Here is a 21,739-nt window from a genome sequence, read left to right as displayed (position 1 = left end):
CGCACGAGAAATGTGTCTTTAGCAGGAATAGAATCGGCAAATGATAAATTAAAAAGGAAATATTACATGTACATGTGATCTCGGGGTTATTGTCAAAGTCGGCTGAAGATGCATACGTGCAGACTATAAACCACTTTTTAACCGTTTGACTTGTTTTTATTAAAACTATTTTGATATTGACTTCAAAATAGCTGCAACAGCCAATATTTATAAGAGTTTGCTTGGTATGCTATTAGCGCATTCCTTCTACAGGCAGTTGAACTTAGACCCAGCATATTTATTTCACGTTGTTGTGCATTTTCGAAATATCTTTAATTATCAGAAAGGGCATAAACCGGTTAAAGACGTATCAATATGATATTTACACAACAAACATTTTATTCCTTTTATTCAGCATTAAATTTTGGTCACCTATGTACGGATATTTCAAGCACTATAAGATTTAATTCCTGAAATAATACCTACCATTTCAGATGTTTTGAAACATAGTTTTTTTTCTATTCCTGCGGTTTGATACATTTTGTTGTTGGTATTTGCATCATGAAAGCACATGTTATGCCTTTAGGCTTTCTTTCACTTGACATGTATCTGCTACAAATGTTTTAATATTCGTAATATTAAACCATGCCTTTATTCTAAAGTCTGCAAGTATGAAACTTTCAAAACTTGTACGAACTGGGACTTTGCATTCTGAGACAGCGTGCCACACTTGAGCACAATATTGATTGTGTACTGCGGTTTTGTAAGAAAACTCATATATTTACATTTTGCAAGAAACTCACAAAACAATTGTCTTGAATATAACAAGTTTATAATTGTTTGAATAAGAAAATCATTTTGCGATTGGAAACATTCCCCACTACACACACAAAGCCTATTTTTATGATCACTCAATACTATTTTTACGCATTTGATATCACTGCAAATATCAATCAAATAATAGTAAGAACAATGCCGGTGGCATGACAAGGATACAAGAGTTGTTATCTAATAAGATATTGTATATCGATCATAAACGTGCATTTCACTACCTTTATACGTTGATATTAGGTTGTTGTGGACTCGTGGTAATGGCATCGTGACGTTTCCCTTGTCTCTGTTTTTTCTCTGTTTCGTCTTGCCTTGCTGAGCTTTCTTTCTTATATATGGTTTCTGTGCATGTTGTTTTTAACGTAGTACTTATAGTTTAAGTTTTAGATTTTATTGTTTCATTAATTGTCTTATAGCTATACACATAGGGTAGTTTTATAGTGCCTTGTTTATCTTTCTTATATATGGTTACTGTGCATGTTATTACGTAGTACTTATAGTATAGGTATAATAGAGTAGTTTTATAGTATAATTGAGTAGTTTTGGTTGATTTCTTTTGAAACAGTTTTGCAAAATGTTTTCGTAATGCAAATTGTCTTATGTAAAGCGCCTTTGAACATGCACTCTTGCATTAAAAGGGTAGTTTTATAGTTCCTTGTTGATCTTTCTAATAAAAGATTAATGTGCATGTTTTACGTAGTACTTATAGAATAGGTATGATTGAGTAGTTTTATAGTATAATTGAGTAGTTTTGGTCGATTTCTTTTGAAACAGTTTTGCAAAATGGTTTCGTATCGCAAATGGCAAAATGTAAAGCGCCTTTGAACGTGCACTCTTGCACGAAAAGGGTGCTTACTAAATCCGGTATAATAATAATAATTTTATTAATGAAATTGTACGACCATCTTCTTTTGTTATTCATTCTTCAAGAATAGTATGTATCTCGTCGCATACATCAAAATATCAAGTAAACGGAACGACTAACAACAAGCTTAGGCTGAAATGTCAATGTATTTCGTCATTGAATGTATTTGTATATGGCCAATATGCTACGGAGAAATACGTTTATACAAAAATGTATTGTTTTCTAACTGATTCCTTTCACTGAAGAATTGTCTCGCTTGAAACCAGTCAAGAAAACAAATACCAATCGCTATCAATTTCGACGAGTCTAATGAAATATAAACACAGAGGAAAAACGGGAACGCTTTTCCGAATGGATAAGCGAATCAGTTACACATAAAAAGGTAATAGGATCTGTCTAGTTATTCAGTATCCAGATATTTCAGAAACCGAAAATTAAAATAATTCTCGAATAAATAATTAATAAAAGCCCGCGGTTTCCGAAGATAAAATATTTGGAAGCCACACACTGATGCAATCATCTATACTTTTCGTTACCCACTAAAATATGCTTATAAACATTTAATTTTGCGATGTATTTTTATGTCCATTATGTTTATGAAAAACACACATACTTTAATCAGTGTGAATCTTTAAAGATTTCGATATAGCATTTAAAATCCCAATTATTTAATCCGTGATTTCCGCATTGGAACGGGCACTGGGATGCACTAATTTGTATACTTGGAATATGAGATAAAGCAGCTTTTTGAGCTTTTAACAAAATCACAAACAATCTATCAGATTATGAAAACGGCAAAATTAGGCCGTTTGTTTCTTCGGATATATATATTATAATATCCTATTACCGTGATTAAATTAGATGATCGACCCGTACCTTTGTCTTTTTCTTGCTGTCTTAGGACATGATATTTGTTTCGTAAATCTTAAGTTATCAGAGCATGTCTTCAGCCGAATGACAAATTGAATAAATATAAACACTTATGCTTTGCTAAAAGCACTTTCTTATGTTATGTCGCCTCAAAACTGTTATTCATTTTTTGTCTTAGTTGAACCTTTTAGGCATTTTTTGTGTTGTTGCTCCACAAACATTATCGGAAGTGAAGGCACTAGGATCAAATATTTTGTTTCGCAATATGCCTAAGATTTGATATATTTCGATTTTGAGTTTAAGTGTTTGCAACATGAATATTAAATAAACTAGTTTAATTAACCATTGTCCAATGTGAACATTTGTTTACATGTTTTAAGTTATCCATTACCTTTGATCGCAAACAAACTCATGTTAAAAAATGGTACATTATATTAAGCAATAATGGAATGGTCGAAGAACATATCTCTAATGGCAACAGATATAATAACAAATCCTTATATTTATTCAAATAAAAGAGAACAGGAAAACAGGATGTTAACCGCGATACAATGATGTTTTTCAAAGTAATAACTATTTGAAGTAATGACAACATACTTATACCTTTCCGAAAACATGATAAGAATGAATCGTAAGAGATAGTCCAACAGCACAAATACATCCTAACTTAGCCACGCATATTCTTACATGTGATGTATACCTTGGGTTCTATTTCCCATTATGAAGCATTCACGCGTCGTCAGAGACACTCGGCATGTTGGGCATGACATATACTAATCAATTTAGGGACATATTATTGCAATTGATACACGGCCAATATATGCATCAAATTCTCCAATCGGCGATTAATGGTCTATGACGCAGTAAAGATTCTGATGCATGAGATTAAAGACGGTCATGCACTGTATACATGGTATCTTTCATGCCTATTACAGGGGTTATTTCATTTTCAAAATGAAAATAATCTTCCGATGTCTTGTATATGATAGAGACACCCGTATGAATGATGGCGCATTCGTTTCGTCATACATTGTATTTATAGTATTAACAAACTAAACATTCACTGGCTGTACATAAAGGTGTTATTGGAGACGAAAGCAAAGTTTGATATCGGTGAAATTCCTCTTTTTTTAAATAGGTAGCATTATTCAGTATCAAAAGCAGTGCCGAAAGTAAGATTTTCACAATTAAGGCTTTTATTTAATAAACTGTATAAATGAAATTCGATTATGCTTTTCTTAAACGTTATTTGTACCAAACATACCTTGACGGAAGGCGAGACATCGAATGAAAACGAATGATTTGTATAGCAAAACGTGAACTGAAGAATTGAAAACAAGTCATTGTTCAATTGCAATCTTTATACAAACACTTTCACGATATTTTCATTATCATAATTAGGATTCGAGTTTAAATTTCATGTCATAATTATACTGTCATGATTATGACACATTTGCTAATTTCAAGGGAACCTAGTGTTTTAGCATGATTGTTAACTCCATTATAGCACTGATAAAATTATGTTTTTTTGTGTTTAGCTAAATGGTTACACTGACGATATTAGGCTTTTCATATTTTTGGTAACACATTTAATTTAAAAGTGGATGAGTTAAAATGAACTGTAATCAATTGTATTACTTATCGCGACTTCGATTGAAATGATCTGTTTGTCATCCCTGGTATTCTTAACCCATTTATGCCTAGCGTCTAGAAAAAGGCATTGGCAAACAGCGTAGACCCAGATGTGACGCCGTATGATCATCAGTGTCTGCGCTGTTTGCTTAAATGAATTTTCTAAGAAATATTCTTAATATAGAAATAAATATCCTAGACATCTCTAATTTTTCAAATAAATTGATCCAATTTAGAAGGATGGGAGAGTCCACTAGGCATAAATGGGTTAATTTATGCAACACCTAGCCTGAAAAAGATGTGTCATTTGTACGTGTTTGAATTTCAGATGTGCTGTCTGCATCGGGGCAATAATACTCAGCACTCTATCCACAATCGACACTTTTGAAACAACAATGACACAGGTTGTGATATATATGGTAAGATTGTTTTCGGTGGTGATTGTTTTCAACATTAGTGTTAGTCATATGTGATATTTATTTGAGCCACAATTTCATTTCCTTTTATAATCCAAACATAGTTTTTATATTTAATTCTTTGTTATTTACTTAATAGAATAAATATCCTGGTTTGAATAGTAACATTTAAGTAAACGAGCGGATACATTTTCTCGCTCTTTGCAGAATACTCATAACCTATTCACTATAAACTCGATTGAACAGAAAGCCTGTGTTCTTAAGAGACACATCAGGGTTCGCTTTTTTTAAAAACAGTAAAGTTAGTAGATTTATAAGTGTGTAGTTTAAAGTCTTAATAAATATTTATTTCGCTTAGCATTTTCTACTATCATGCTTATTATTGTGTATTTTATATCTCAGGAACCAATACTTCTTGTCTGGCTGACGGTGGAGTATGTAACACGAATCTGGGCTTCCGGGTGTCGCTCCAGATACCAGGGCTTAAATGGGCGACTGAAATTTGCTCAACGTCCTCTATGTATTATAGGTAAGGAACATGCTGATAAAATGTGAATGTGTATGATCGTAAAACGACATTTGACGGTTAAACGAAAATTGAGAAAAAACAGGCAGAAAATAAGTGTCTTTTCAGCTGGAGCCACTGCCTAAGAACGGACATGTCACAGACATCTTTAAAATTTGCACGGTAGATAAGATTCCTAAAAATGAAATAAATTGGCAGTAGAGTGTTCAAAATCAGACAAGCACTCGCGTTTTTGAGAGTTGAATGAATGCAACGTTAAGCACCTGACCGCATGGACCGGCTAATGAGCAACCGTAAACACCAATAAAATCACATTTAACCCATTTATACCTAGTGGACTCTCCCATCCTTCTAAATTGGATCAATTTATTTCCAAAATTAGGGATGTCTAGTATATTTACTTCTATATTTAGGATATTTTTTACAGAAATTCCTTTAAGCAAACAGAGCAGACCCTGATGAGATGCCGCATCATGCAGCGTCTCATCTGGGTCTACGCTGTTTGCCAAGGCCCTTTTTCTAATATGCGGCATCTCACCAGGGTCTGCGCTGTTTGCCAAGGCCTTTTTTTTCTAGACGCTATGCATAAATGGATTAAATTGTTCATGTAGGGAATGTGAAGGTTATTTTGTTATCTTATGATGCCACTATAAGGACGGAACCGGCCTGAGAAACGAAATAGCGGAAATATGTTAACGCCAAACCCAAAATTCAAAGTATTTCGATCATAATGTTATTAAGATAGTAACAAAGACGTTGCGGTTTTATTATTTTATTGATGGTTATCATATTAATGCATGCCAATATTATAATCCAATATGTCAAATGATTCATACTTGTAAACAATTCTGTTTTATATAATAATAAAACAAACTTACATTCGTCCTGTTGTTGTTGTTAAAAAGTTGTTTTTCCCTTGTTAGCCATTTGAAATAAATAACGACTAATAAGTTTTTAAATCTTGTTTTTTTTTAAAAACATATACTGTTTAGTGTGTTAGAAGCTATGATTACGTGAAAAATAAGGTGCTACACTGAATAGCATTAATCATTCCTTTTACATACTTACGAAATGAACATTATTTAAAATTCAGCAGCAAGACATTGTTTCTTTTGAAGGGAAATATCCATCAAAAGAAAAATAAGCAATATAAATGACGTGATTACATTTCCAACAGATAAACAAAATAACAATGTTTCTACACGCGTCTTGTTGGAGCTTTTTTGTAATTACTTGAGGCACACATTCAATCGTAATTCAATATTTCAGATTGCTTTTATAAATTATCCTGTTTGAAGAAAAAGATGGACAAGATTGTTCCTTTTTTAGGTCGTTACAATACTTTGTGGAGATAATTTTCGGACATAGATTTGCTTTTCTAAGATAAGATTAAACGCTTGTGCACAACCCCTTTTCGTTCAGTTGTATTTGGCAAGGACAGCATGTTTATATTGCTTACAGTTTAGCACTTGTTGCATATGAGAACCAATGTTTGTGAAATCAGAACTTTTGATACGATCAGAGGTAATGAAGTACAACACACAACAAAAATACTCGGAAAATAAGGTATATTTAATAATCTGTACCCGCTAAGACCGTCCTTCGTAAATGATCACATAAATAAATGCAATTACTTAAAGTACTCATCGTGCAAGGCAGCAGTTGTCCATTTTGTTCTATACACTTTTATTATATATATATATATATATATATATATATATATATATATATTATTTTACTTATCGTGTTAGTACATTAATGCAGATAAAGGCATATAAAAACGCATCTTTAATATTATTTTTAGGAAGTGTCACGATAAGGGTACCAACTAGATATAAAACTATAAATGTAGTCATACATACTACTTATATTCCCACCAAAATACAGCATTTTAACAAGTGTGTTTCATATTTGCTGTCGCTCTGCTTTCATCAATAGTATTGCTTTCGGAACTTACACAAATTCAGTTAGCCAAACTTTCTCCTCATATGGATTCGATTAAAAATCAAACGGTAATTAATAAAGTATATTTTGGGAACACAACCTCCTAAAATCTGCCAGGGCAATTTGTATGGTTGCTATGTTTTCTCGTGAATGAAATTCAGAAGCGTTATGAGAAAATGTTTTGTTCTCTGAGCGCAAAAATCTGTTGATGAAAAAAATCAGCGACACAATAGATGTTTGAATATTGTCGATGTTTGACAATTGTTAATATTATAGTATAAAATTATACAAACACGTTCATGATTATGGATTTATAAATGGCGTGTCAAGGGACACATAATTATTACATACAAATATGAAAGTTTATAACACACACATATTTTCAAAATTTTACAACACAAATGTCAGAAATATACAACAAATATATCAAAATAGTGCATACATATATGAACTTTTAGAACATGTATATGAAATATAGAACATAAGTATGAACTTATACAACATATATTTGTAATGCCATACATATATAGGATTTTACCATATATATATATAGAACCTGTATATAAACAAATATACCACATACATAAGGAAACATTGCAACGTTTGACACGCAATATTTATACAGTAATTGTGATGTGGTATTTCATAACAACCTAAATGGTGTCGCAGATAAAATGACAATGTCATAATTTCTAAAAAATAGCTATGTGGTTGATTTTTTCTTTTCTTAAGGTTGCTACAGCTGGTTTTTGTCTATGGTTGTACTTGGTATGTACTAGGCCAGCGAATATATGGGTATACGATGATATCAAATGCTACTTCTTATACCTTAGCAGATGGCATAATAGTTATGGCTGGGGAAAATTGTCAAAGGTCCATATTAAACGTAACTTTGTTTATAGTTAACCCATCGTTGGATCAAAAATATGTTATCTACCAATGACGGTCAATTGCCTATAATATATTATATGATTTTCTTTTTTGAATTATATTAATCCCCTATACGTGTGATTAATAAAAAAATGATTATTACGAAGAGATTACATTTCATATTTAACGGGAGTTCAACAAAACATTTCTATGTTTTGAAAAGTAATACTTTAAGTAACATATAAGTTGGTTTGTTTAATTGTTACAAACAAAACAGAGTTATATCTATGCATTGATTGACGGATGGGTTACAGCCATTAACTACATAGAAGAAAGCTGACGATTATTCATTTGTTCTTAAATTAAGAACAAAATAAACGTGTTTCGCAAAGGGATAGACGATGAACAATTATCTGACCGATTATATATATATATATTTTTTTTTATTTAAAATAAAATACATGTTGTTTTTAAGCATTCCAAATTAATACCCAAACACAGAGATTTTTTTCCCCGAAGTTTTTGGTGCATGTAAATAAGATGAAAACAACAACAGCATTAATGTACTCAGAATTTCTATAGGCAAACTTCGTCTTTGATCACATTTGTTTTCTGACTATGCAGACGGTATTATCATTGTCTCCACGGTGATGGTGATACTGGTAGGAAGCTCAAGCGAGATGTTTGCAGCTTCAACACTAAGAGGACTAAGGTTCTTTCAAATTCTACGTCTCGTGCGCATGGATAGGCGAGCCGGAACATGGAAGCTGTTGGGATCCGTTGTGTGGGCCCATCGTAGGGTAATACATTTAACTTGTACACGTGTATAATGACATTTAGTTTTAATGGGTGAACATGATATTTATTGCATAATTAAGCTATAACACAGCAATTGAACTCAACACTCACAACACACTTTCTTGGAATCATCGTTTATTTACATGTTATGTTGTACAATACAATGAAAATATTGTAACGTGTTTACCGTTTCTTCGGGATTTATACAATTCAATAAACACCAGTTGTATTTTTCAACATACGAAATTTCCTTGGGCTTTCTTTGGCCGTTTGATTATATACTCAATTTCCTCAATTTGAACTGGAATCAATGAATATTTACACTATTATTTATTTATAATTATTGTATTATTCGATGATGAACGTTTAATCACTTTACAAGCCAGTTTCGTGTGCCGAGTGTGACTTGGGTCGATCTGGGTTGACTTGGGTTGACTTGAGTCGACTTGGGTTGACTTAGGTCGACGTGGGATGACTTGGATCGACTTAGGGTGTCTTGGGTTGACCTTGGTTGATTTGGGTCAATTTGGGTGACTTGGGTCGACTTGAGTGACCTCGACCTATATTAACGTGTCTGCAGAGTGTCCAATGTATGCGTTATGCAAGGAGGACAATGGATCAGTGTAGTACAAGCTATACTAATTAGCTTGGCCGACTCAAGCTGACCCAGGAGACCTAAAACGTGCACTGACTAATATTTCCGAAGGAACCATGTGACCTGGACCAAAGTCACAGAAATGTCCCTGGTTTAGGCTGACCTAAAACACCAGAAACGTGCACTGTCTTATATTACGAAAGGAAACCTATGGCCCGGACTAATATATGAGTCTCAAGCTTACCCAGCAAGATATGGTATAATGCGCAAAGTTGCTTGGGTCACCCCCACTCAAAAGGCATCCAAAGTCAGAGATACTTCCAATGGTATATGGTCTCTAATTACATTAACGTATTAAACGTTGTGATCTGTTCGGCAACCGAACGCAGACTGCCTGCGCTCCCATAAGAGCCAGCGCTTTATATACTGCTAGTTCACGTGACCCTCTTGCTAAAGACATAACCCTACTATTTCATTTCATAAAAACACCACCCTACCGTTTCAAACAATACTTGTATAATACTGCGACTATATTCTGTAATAAATATTGTGCATCTTTATTACCGACCTGCATTTTTAAATCATTAAATTATGTACATGAAAATACAAATATCAATCCAAAATGCACACGCTATTTGCGTGGATCTTACCGAAAAGTCAAATACTTGCACACGCACACGGGAAACGTATATTCGTTTTAATATAAATACTCGAAATGAACTCAAAGAATAATGAACCTAAAGGATCAAGAACCGGCAAATATCGTCACACTATATAACCAAACTTGCTTAACATTATCCATATGTATATAGAAAATGTCAGAGCTTATGTACATATATTATAAACTGATGAAACAGGAATATGTATATGCGTGTACATGTTACCGGAGACAAACGAAAAATAAATAATGCGAAATACAAATAACTATAAAGGTTTACTACACAAGCAGAATATATTGTCTGATGGAGCTGATACCACGTTTATGCCATTACAATTTCAGACGTATTTTGCAGTCTTATTTCTGACACCATCATGATATATATCATCGTGATAAGTTTCTAATCAGTATATGCATTTCATTTCTAATAGTATGTGCCTCATTCTGGAACAACATGGCTAAATGAATGTGCGTCAAGTGTCGTCCTTGATAAGCCTTTAAAGTCCGTACTGGCCAATCAAGGACGATACTTTCTGGTTTTATGGAATCGTTTATTTGAATAAAGCTATCTAAATAAAAATCCAGTTAAGGTGGAAAATGTCCTTCCTGATTAGCCTTCGCAATGTGCGCTTTTATACGTTACGCACATCCATTCAGCCCAGTTTGCCCTTAACAAGACTCATTTATTGATACTACCAAAGAGGTTGTGCCCTTTAAATAAGCAGGGACACTTCAGGTGTATGTTTGTCTATTTATATAATGACCTTATTCTATATTTTTTCTAACTGGCGTTTCAAACACTTGAGTATATATTTTTTATGTTACATAAATTAGAGAGCACATTTCACAACGTAATTATTAAATCTATTTCAGGAGTTGTTGACAACAGTTTACATAGGTTTTCTTGGCTTGCTTTTCTTCTCATATTTGGTGTACCTTGCCGAGAAAGATTACAACAAAAATCGCTTCGGAACGTATGCAGATGCATTGTGGTGGGGAGTGGTAAGTAAAACAACATTATTGAAGCCAATTAAATGTTATTTACGACCTCGTAATGCTGTTTACCTTCGAAACCTTTAAGTTTGGAGCATTGTAAAGTGAGTTTGCCGTGATTTACGATGCTCAGCAAGGAAGACATGTAAATCACAACTTAACAAAACCCCTGGGTCTTCATTCGATAAAATAATGAAGCTGTAGAATAATGACCAACGTGTGTCCAGTGGTTTGTGGATATATTATTATTCACATTCGGTTTTAGGTTTTGATCACTACCCGCCAGAAATCTTGTGGGATCGTACGAAGTTGTATATTTAAGATGCATGACTCCTGTCTTATCCAGGGGTCTTGGTCATATTAGCTTGTCTGAAATATCGTGTTGATTTACATAGTTTTAGGACAAGAAAGCATCATGTTAAAGAGCAAACTTTGCGCGTGTCTTTATCCCACCTAATAACGCAACATATTTAATTATTTTGACAAAATTATTAAATATGATAAATGGTCAGTAGTTACTAAATAATAAAACAACAAAAATAAGCAAACAAGTACATGTATTATATAATTCATTTTATTACATGCTATACCCTGTTTCCCATTTAATACAGCCATTACATATTTTTTATTACACATACAACATACAACATTTTTAAGCGTTTTCATTGGCTTAGTTTTCGTTAATTGAACAATCGCATTTTGTTATTTTGATGAAATGACGTTGCAACGTCAAATGACGTCACGAAATGCAAACCACATTCTGGATTTATCATAATGTTTTCGTAAATATTTTTTTAATTTGCTCATTTAAAAGCATGTGATAAAAAAAGATCTGACACTCGTTGTCATATCATACCATATCTTATTTAACTCGTCCACAAAATTCCTGAACTCGTTTAATAAAATATATGGTATGATATGACAACTCGTGCCAGGTCCTATATGTACATTTTAATCGTGACACAATTTGCAAATATAAAACCCCTTGTTATGAAAACTGTGGAGATACATTTCACCTTAAGTATGAGGAAACGAATATGGATCGTAGCAAAAGTTTCCTCTGTGTTTTTTTCACGGGACATATAAGGACCTTTGGCACTGTTAATCATACAATGAATACATTTTTATATACACGGTTACAACACGAAAGCAGACTCTAAAAAAAGTTTATGCAAATTTTCAATTTCTCTAGGATTTACTGTTGAACATCATGATCAATGTCAAACATTGTTTGTGATATTTTCTTATTTTTATGTATGCTTATTATTGAAATTAATCTGTAAGTAATACATATGGGCTATTCAAGGTATTGTACGGTGGATTAAAAAAGAACTAAGTATAAAGGACACAGAATTACCGCTTTTTATGAACAATACATTAGATAAATATTACGTTAAAGGGGAACAGAACTGTGAACATTAAGAATGTAACGACCTATTACACCGTACAAACTTCAAATATTTACGAATATGTATTTACGCCAGAAATTTAGAAATGAAGTAAATAATATGGACATTTCAAATCGTTATACCAACCTCTATTGCACAAAAGATGATTTTTATTTATTCGTGGAATGATTGTGTAGATTATAAAATAGGTCTTAACTGGTACCATTATTCTTAAGTTACTAAGTTAAGTTTCTTAAGTTACGTTTCGTTCACAAGTATATTTGAAAATAATGCAATATAGTTACTCTTTGAACTTTAATCGACTGAATGCCAGTAACTGTAATTCTAATTGAGATATAAAAATTATTGTTTATGCAATACTACAACCTACACACGATAATGTTTTGATGTTTCAGGTGACACTGTGCACCGTCGGATATGGTGATGTCGTCCCAAGCACCTGGGCAGGAAAGCTGATAGCCTCGTTTTCAGCTGTGCTCGGAATAGCGTTCTTTGCACTTCCGGCAGTGAGTCTACTTTATCTTTGTATTTATTTACAGCCCTTTCCATCATTGTCAAGCCTTAATTTTGAACTGAAACATGACATGTCGATTTAAAGTTTGAATATGCTTTTTGCTATACATGTGGTTACGTAATAAAAAATGGCCCCTTAAGATTAATTGGTTCAATATTCCTTTAGATGCGATCATTATACACAAGTGTTCTAGTATAATTAAGGTCTGATAATATTCAGCATACTAACCCAATATAAATCAGTAGATTTGTACAAAGAATTGTAAAGAACTAATACATTATTTTTATTCTTATAAAGTGGCTTTAACTATTCCACATTTTATTGGCAAACCAAGTATGAACACCGATTTAATTGTTTGGAAAGAGAAGAGATTTGCAGTGGTAAACTCATTAAGCATAAGTGGGTTAGGTTAAACATAAAGGTCTAGACACACAAAATAAATGATATATTCAACACTAACCACAGGCGGTTGGCCTCGTAACGTGGATTCGTCTAACAATATGAATAATACTACGCAAACTTTCTCATGACTGGAGACTTGCGCCAGTGCAACGCTGTAAATTTAAAATAAGTGTCACACGCAGAGATATACAATAGGTTGAAATGCGTTTATATTGCGGAATCGACGGTAAAGACGGTAATTTGTAGAGCGATTGTATTAATCACGGTCTGAATCACCGATACGACCGCCATTCAGTTCAGTCTTTGATTATGTCAAAAGGCATTAATAACAACGCGGAATCCCGATAAGGGTAATAATACTGCTCAAAATTGATTAAAGCAATGTTAGTATAATGAGGAACTATTACTTACCAGGGCATACTGGGTTCCGGCTTTGCCCTCAAAGTTCAACAACAGCAACGACAGAAACATCTAATCAGGAGACGGGTACCTGCCGCGCTGTTGATACAGAGTTTATGGCGTTGTTATGCGGCAGACGAGAATTCTATATCCGTTGCTACATGGACACCGCATATGGTTCCCTGTCCAAGTCCATCACAGTATGTATCGCATTTCTGATATCTTACCTCTCTATCATTTATTATGTCAACGTAATAGTATATGGATAGAAATTGCTAACCAACGCGGTACATGTGTTTTCTGCCTACGTTAATAATCAAAGTAAATAAATAGTTGCAGTACATTTATGTCGCATGTGGAAGTAAAACTGTGCTTCACATTTATATGCAATATTTCCAAACCACATGCAAAACTTTACGATGCCGATCCTATAAGTTTCTGACATGCTTTGCAAAATGTAGCCTTTAAAAAATGTGTCCATTGAGTACATCGTTAAGTTAAATATATAAATGATTAAAAAAACAACAACATCTTAATAGTCTACGCCGGAATGGGCTGTACATTGGAAACAAAAAACCAACAGCTGATAAAAAAGTACAAAACGTTAACACATTAACAAATCATTTAAGAAAGTATATACATGATCGATCGAAATTAATGTTGTGGAAATTCCGATAATAAACATTTTACGCACTACACTGCACCGAATGTAAAGTATATTACGGTTGTATGCCCATCATACGTTCATTTATCTGACATTACGGTGTTAACCGATTGACATAAAGCAAGGAAACTATGCAAACATATATCTTAAATCAGTTAACAGAAATGTCAAACCACGAATAAAGGCTGTTTGTTTAAGGGTTTGCTTTCAATTGTTCGAATTGTTCAGGAATATTCTTTTTACCACTTTATATTAAACCATAGCAAGTCAACTTACTTATGTCTATATATCTACTTGACATTTATTTAAAAAAAATCTAATCAATAATAGTCTCTGTTTCAGAGAACGACCTTTCAAGAACAATTCCTCATTTGTAAGCAGATTCTCCACGAGGCGAAAGACGGGTGGTAATGGAGGCACGAGCTCGAGCAACAACAGCGGCGCGGCCAGCCCGCATTCACCGCTCATATCGAGACGAGACTCCAGAAAAGCTGGAAATACTTTGGACGACGAAATTCCCGAAACATTGCAGAAGTAAGTAATACTTAAAATTTCGGTATGTCTTGTGACAGTGTTTCCATGATAACCCTCTCGTAGACTGATACTCATTTTCGAAAACGTGGTCGTACATGTACCATCACTGAAAGATGCACGGTATACTATGTGTCAAACTAAAACTTTCTTCATATAACTCATCTGAAGTTGAAATACACATTGTCTCTAGATTGTCGAAGTCTTTAGTTGCCATAATTTTGTTCAACAGAATCAGTAAGGGTTATTATCATAAACGAAATCAAGTAGCATGTGTATCTTTTCAAACAATTAATCCAAAAATAATAATTAAATCGTATATTTCGATGGAACACAATTCTTTATAACATGTCATAGTTATTATTAAGAAATACTTTGTTTGCAAATAATTGTATAATAGTTACAAAATGAATCGTAATTTATAAAAACACGTGTATGCATAATGGATAAAGACTTTTCAATAAATAAAGATAAACAAAACAGGAATGAGTTAACATTACAATTCTTCTAACTCCACGTTTTTCTAAAATAATGCAAATCACTTTTTGTTTACTAACAAAACACGTTTACTGCACCATTAATATATTAAAGCAAATATATACCATGAATAACTCAAAAGAGCATTAGAGATAAACATAGCACAGTATGAAACGTTAAATAATATGGAAGCAGAACAGAAATGTAGTAATTGAAAGGACATAATTATATTACCTATATCATAGACATAGACATGTTTTATTAAGTAATATAGGCCACCGGCCCAAAATACAGCATTTACAAAATATATCAGGCAGAGTGATACATAATCATATAATCATACATTTCAGAACATTTAAGCAAAAAAGTTTCTGAGGTGATACACATGATTAAACTGTTGGATAGAGCATTACAAAAATATATTCAAGTATGCATGTTTAAAATTTCTTTTCTTCTCACAAGCGACTTATGCACAAACTTAGCAATCCTTATTATATTATGTTCATCTTTAAAGCATAAGATAGCATAAAACATTTGATGAGATCGGTTTCTTAACCAGTCAGGTTTGAAGAATGTTTGCCTAAATGTTTCGTATTCATTACATTCAAAAAAGAAATGATATTCATCTTCAACTACGCTTATATTATTTTTCACACATAATGGACAAAATCTTAAATGTCTATCTATTGATTAATGTCGACCTTTCTCAATCATGAGATCATGCGCTGAGCAACGGAAACTTGACAAAGTTTTCCTTAAAACAAAAGACATATTTATATTCAGATATGGTTCACAGTACAAATCAGTTAAAAAAAATCTATAATGCAATGCTTTAGGAGAATTGTCAATTTTTGATTTCCATACTTGAAGATAACAATCTTTTAATCGTGTTTTGAACAGATGTATAAAATTGTCTTCATGCCAAACACCTTGAGCAAACCAAACATAACCAAATCCATAACTAAATAGTAATTCTCTGATATGACTAGCCCATGTCCTTCTACCTGCATCATCTAAATCTTTTAACATTTTATAACACTGGTTCGGGTATCTATGATTTTCCATACGGGTGATTTTCAACCAGAACTTGATGCAATTTGACATATATGTTATACATAAAGGAAGTCTACCACATTCTCCTAAAGCTAAGATATCAGGTGTGTTTTGCGGTAAATTACAATATTGTTTACAAAATTGTATTTGTACTTTTTCAATTTTATCTACATATGAATAGCCCCATATCTCGGACCCGTAACAAAGTATAGGTTTAATCATGGCATCAAAAACTTTAAAAATATCTACAGAACTTAAATGACAAAATTTACGTTGATATCTAAATATACAAGCAATTGATTTTATACTTTGCAATGCTAACATTTCTTGAGTTTTTGACAAAAGAAGTTTTGGCGTTAAATAAACACCAAGATATTTACAAGATGATACAATATCAATGTTTTCTCCACAATATGTCAATTTTTCAATTTGTTTAACAACACCGCCATTTCTAAATACGATGATTTTTGTTTTATCAAGATTGATTTTCATATATCCATAAGCGTTGTCCGTTGTATCTATTAAGGAAAATGATCTTTTCAGCAAATCCTGGTCCCGATTCATCGATTATTTAACAGGCAATTTTATTAAAGATGTTTTTTATATTGCAATTAAGCGTGCAAAACTGTTATTATAATTATAAATTATAAATGTGAAGTGTTTTTACATTAGCCCAAAGTCACTCGCATGTGAACACCCAAATTTACGTTTACTATTTATACAAGTTTCATGAATACTTGATACTTATAATTAATTTATGTATTTATGAAATCGAGACCACACTTTTAGTTTACGCGTACGTGCCATTTAGGTGTGAACGATAATGTGTAATTATATTTACTGTTTGTATTTGCGCTCTTGAAATATAAAACTGTAAACGTATGTAAACATTATCTTTACTTAGCTTTGTAAATCGCACATGGTAAGCCCTGTAGCATTTGTTGTGTTGATGTATTGTCGATTTTTATAGATGTCTGTTTCACTTTGTAGAATCGTAAATCTTTATATTTTTTATAATCCGTCCTTAGCTGTGTGCCTTTTAATATATGAATGTTGTTAAAGCGTTTAATTATTTCTATTTCACATGAAATGTGATGCTTATGATATATCATCCATATTAAACAAATAACACTCTTGTTGTAAGCGTTCAATGTTCAATGTTCAATACTCGGCACTTGTTCCTTATAGTGATTATGTTTTTATGTTTGTTCATATTGGGATTATTAGAATTTTATAAAACATATTGCATGTTTATGTCGTCTGTGCTATGCATTCAATTTCACTTGCACTTCAAAACCGGTAATATAAGTATAAAGGAAAACAATACAAATAACACATCATGCCTTTATCAACTATTTTTTATGAACTGGAATAATGATACTCAAGAAACGTTAAACAATATATTTGTTCTTTATGAACTCTAGCTTTTCGTTAATTTAAAGAATATAGCCGATTAATTAAGCCTCGCCATGCAAAATATTTCTAATTCTATACAAAGACTTACTTCCAGACAAGCCCATGCAGCCTGGTCAGAACCAAAGCAGTGCGCTATAAGGTCACGCAAGATATCGTCATCTTATTAGCGGATATTGTAGTTTATGGCCAGACTGCACGACTGGGCATTCTGGGCGGGATATACGCGGGTCGCATATAGCATGAACCCATTTTCGTTTGACGTTAGGTATTTACTCTTTCTCGACATGAATGCTAACCAAGCATGCTCTGTTTGGATAGGAGTCATCTCAGTCTGGCGACAGGGCTCATAGATCAGCGAGTAGAACGGTTTGCTGTGTTGCGTGACCACAACAATACAGGGTCATCCAAGCATGACCATTCCGAAGGTAAGACTGTGTTGCTACTATACCAGTACTAAGTGCACATGTACATGTCAATCATTGAACACTGTCATATTTGAATAAGAGGTGAGGGAAATATAAAAGTGTAGTTACAATACTACTTGTACAAATTCATCGTAATTGATCTTCTGATTTGGGTGTTATGAGATTTTTTATAGATTTTATCATCGCTAGTTGTAAATGGTGTAATCCAGATCCTTAATAATGTTTGAAATCAGTCCAAACTTTACTGACCATTTTAATGCACTAATATAAGTATCATCTAGGTAATCATATTTTCTCAAATGTATGATTTTCAAAACAATTTAAATGGGTCAGCAAATACTCTATCAAAGCGTAATGTGGTATTGATAAGTATATTAAATGACAGATGTAGCTGTATAACTTAGTTACCTCGCTAGTCGTGCCTAAAATGCCAATAGTGTATATTTTTTCTTATGACAAATGTAGTCCATTAGTTGTTTATTTTCAAATTAACTATTTCTCTGTTTATGTAAATTGCAGAGGAGCTTGAGCTATCACCAAAAATGCGAGAGCTAACGGTTGTCGACAAAAGAGTCATTCGTTCTCTACGTAAAATAAAGTATTTTGTGGCGCGTAAGAAATTCAGGGAAGCGTTACGACCATACGATGTCAAAGACGTAATCGAGCAATATTCCGCCGGTCACGTAGATATGCTTAGCAGGGTGAAGAGTCTTCAGATGAGGTGACTTAGTTTGTTACGATTTATATACTCAATTTATATTATAATATCGCTTTAACTGAGAATCGTTTCATTGCAGCGAATATTTATTGACAAAACCAACGAATGTGTTTTTACATATGCCGTCTCAAGACGGTGAACATTTTTGATATAGCACAAATGTATTATTTTTCTCTGTATATTAGCTTACCGTCAACCATGTTTTCTTTAAGGTATAGATGCTTTTTAGAGAAAATCTCCGGGACTGCCATTAGACTCCCATGAACCCAATATGTATATTTGTGCGGTTTGTGTATGTTGCGTGCATTTGTTTTCCATACATATTTTTCAATATTGTGAACATTGTTTTGTACAAATACATTTTATAATTGCGTTTTAACAGACTTGACCAGATATTGGGAAAGACTGGAAGCAAGAGCAAGGATGCATACGAATCCAAAGTTAGTCTGTCCTCACGTATCGTCAAAGTGGAGCGACAAGTAAGCAAATACAACAGTGTGCATCTAAGAATTGTATTGTATTTTCAAATATGTATAATTTGTAATTTACGTGTATATACATGTAACTTGTGAACTTTATATATATCACTCTAATCGGTCGAAATAACTATTGCATAATATCTATGATTGCTTTTACGGTCAGGCTTAACATTTGAGATCCTAAACGATTATCTAATACTTCAACCACATTCAAAGTGCAATTGAGAAGGGAAGTGTTGTGTTTGAGCGATAGCGTTTTTCCAACTTCATTACTAAAACATATTGCAACCGTGTTGTTGCAGAACAAAACATAGCCATGCTAGTTAAGAACCACGTTTCAATGATGTTTAAGAGTAAACTTTGCCGTGATGTGTAAGAGGTATCATATCCGTGATGCAATCATATTTTTTTGTTTCGATGTTTCGACATATATATAAATAATTGAACATATGATGTGTTTTTGTGTATACAATGAGTATTGTTTTGTGACATATTTCAGGTGGAGGACATTGAATCAAAGCTAGATCTACTGATAGACATGTATAAGGAAGACAGAAAAGTTTTAATGCAATCGCGGACTTCTGAAAACACTGCACACGATAAGCATGCTCACACTTCTGTCAAGCCCAGATCGATTCTAATCGACAAGCAATATACCAGTGAACCATCATCCCCTATAATTGATAAACATCCCAAGAAAATGATGTTGAGAAATCATTCGGATTTAAGTTCTCGAATTCGTAAGCGTGTTACGTATCGATTGAACTCCGCTCCACTTCCTAAGCTTGTTGCTAACGAGCAGGCGGAATCCAAACTTTCTTGCGAACGTGGATGCAGTACTGATGTGTCGAACGAAGATATTGCCGAAGAGGTAACAAACGACCCAATGGGTGAACTTGTGAACGAAACAGGTCGTTGTATGTTTGACTTACATGTAGAAAATGCTAACAACACGAGTAATGATGAGGAGGTGTTTCACGACTCTCATACGATTTTAAATCATGTGCATACCTCTGCGAATGTTCAAAATGTTTGCTCACAAACTGCGGTAACGACAGCAGTGTCGGGCATCGACCACATAAAAACCGAGTGCAAAATCGACATCGATCATGAAGGAGATATGAAAAATGAGAAATATGGTTTAACCCCAGCTTTTCCAATACTAAATGAACCGTCAGATCATAGGGTTTTGGTACCTTTGGGATCGGTAAATGCGCTTGTCTCTGATGTAACGGATGTTTAAGTATATTTATTGAGAAGGTATTTCGGCTGCAACAAATATGTTGTTAAGAAGTGAGAAGAGTCTATAAATTAGATGAATTTAAATACAACAGTACCATCATAGTTCCCTGTTTAAACAACGTTAAGATTGTCACACTGGTACTAACAACACAAATTATGTTATTGCTGTGAATAGTGTTAGCATCGGTATAGATGTAACCATTTTACTTAAGGTAATACTGTTTTCTGTTATTATTATTGTTTGTTTGATACATTAATCATATTTTGTGTGAAAATCATTTTATTGTTAACGTTTCTCGTTCGAGTTTGAATATATATTTATTGTCACGGTATTAGTGTGATCATTTCATTAAATGTTACATTCGCACTTTGCTGGAAACTTAAATATTGTTCTTATATCTTGATATTTTTTTTTGTGCGCGCGTGTAAAAAAATACACTGTTAAATACCAACATAAATATTTGGATGGTATACTAAACACGTGTCTATATTACAATTTCTCCGTGAGAGTTACCTAAGAAACTATCAGCCCTTAAATGCAGACTTAATGCGGGAGCTATGTATGCAATTTAACTGATATGGACGTGTTTTGTTTTTCTTAACGAGGCGTTTCGACGGGTTCAGTGGTATTTTAATTAAAATGCGCAATATTCCGGCTTTCTAGACGTCCCATTCCCAAGGTCTGATCAGGATCTTTCATTTCCGTTAATAAGACATAAAAAAACTGAGTGACTTTAACGCGAACAAGATAGCTATTAAGCGATAGCGATTTGAACTATTTGAAAAAAATATTGACAATTACTTTCATTTTTCGTTGTTATTTAAATAATTATTTTGTTAAAGAGAGTATTACATGCTATTTTATGAAAGTACTTGATGTAGTATTAATACGTTTGGATTAGAAAAAAACGCTATTAAAATCCTTACAAGGTTTGCGTATTTGCTAAAACATGAACGGCGTCGAAGTTATTTTGTATCAGCCTTCCTGCATGTACTGCGATGCAATAACATTTTGATGTTCTTTACACATAAG

General features: G+C 33.2%; 1 protein-coding gene across 1 annotated transcript in view; it reads left to right on the top strand.

Annotated features, from left to right (window-relative positions):
* LOC127857097 (potassium voltage-gated channel subfamily KQT member 1-like) overlaps positions 1-21,739 on the top strand; it is a 167,908-nt gene that overhangs the window by 74,531 nt on the left and 71,638 nt on the right. Inside the window, exons 3-14 of the mRNA XM_052393460.1 lie at positions 4,506-4,596; positions 4,996-5,122; positions 8,558-8,733; positions 10,858-10,986; positions 12,782-12,892; positions 13,717-13,901; positions 14,708-14,899; positions 17,331-17,348; positions 18,161-18,267; positions 18,787-18,988; positions 19,368-19,464; positions 19,964-20,375. Of these exons, the coding sequence (XP_052249420.1) occupies positions 4,506-4,596; positions 4,996-5,122; positions 8,558-8,733; positions 10,858-10,986; positions 12,782-12,892; positions 13,717-13,901; positions 14,708-14,899; positions 17,331-17,348; positions 18,161-18,267; positions 18,787-18,988; positions 19,368-19,464; positions 19,964-20,375 (1,847 nt within the window). The remainder of the gene's footprint in view (positions 1-4,505; positions 4,597-4,995; positions 5,123-8,557; positions 8,734-10,857; positions 10,987-12,781; positions 12,893-13,716; positions 13,902-14,707; positions 14,900-17,330; positions 17,349-18,160; positions 18,268-18,786; positions 18,989-19,367; positions 19,465-19,963; positions 20,376-21,739) is intronic.

Source organism: Dreissena polymorpha, chromosome 14, assembly GCF_020536995.1.
Source record: "Dreissena polymorpha isolate Duluth1 chromosome 14, UMN_Dpol_1.0, whole genome shotgun sequence".
NCBI classification, from domain to species: Eukaryota; Metazoa; Mollusca; class Bivalvia; order Myida; family Dreissenidae; genus Dreissena; species Dreissena polymorpha.
This window is presented reverse-complemented; position numbering and strand designations above follow the sequence as displayed.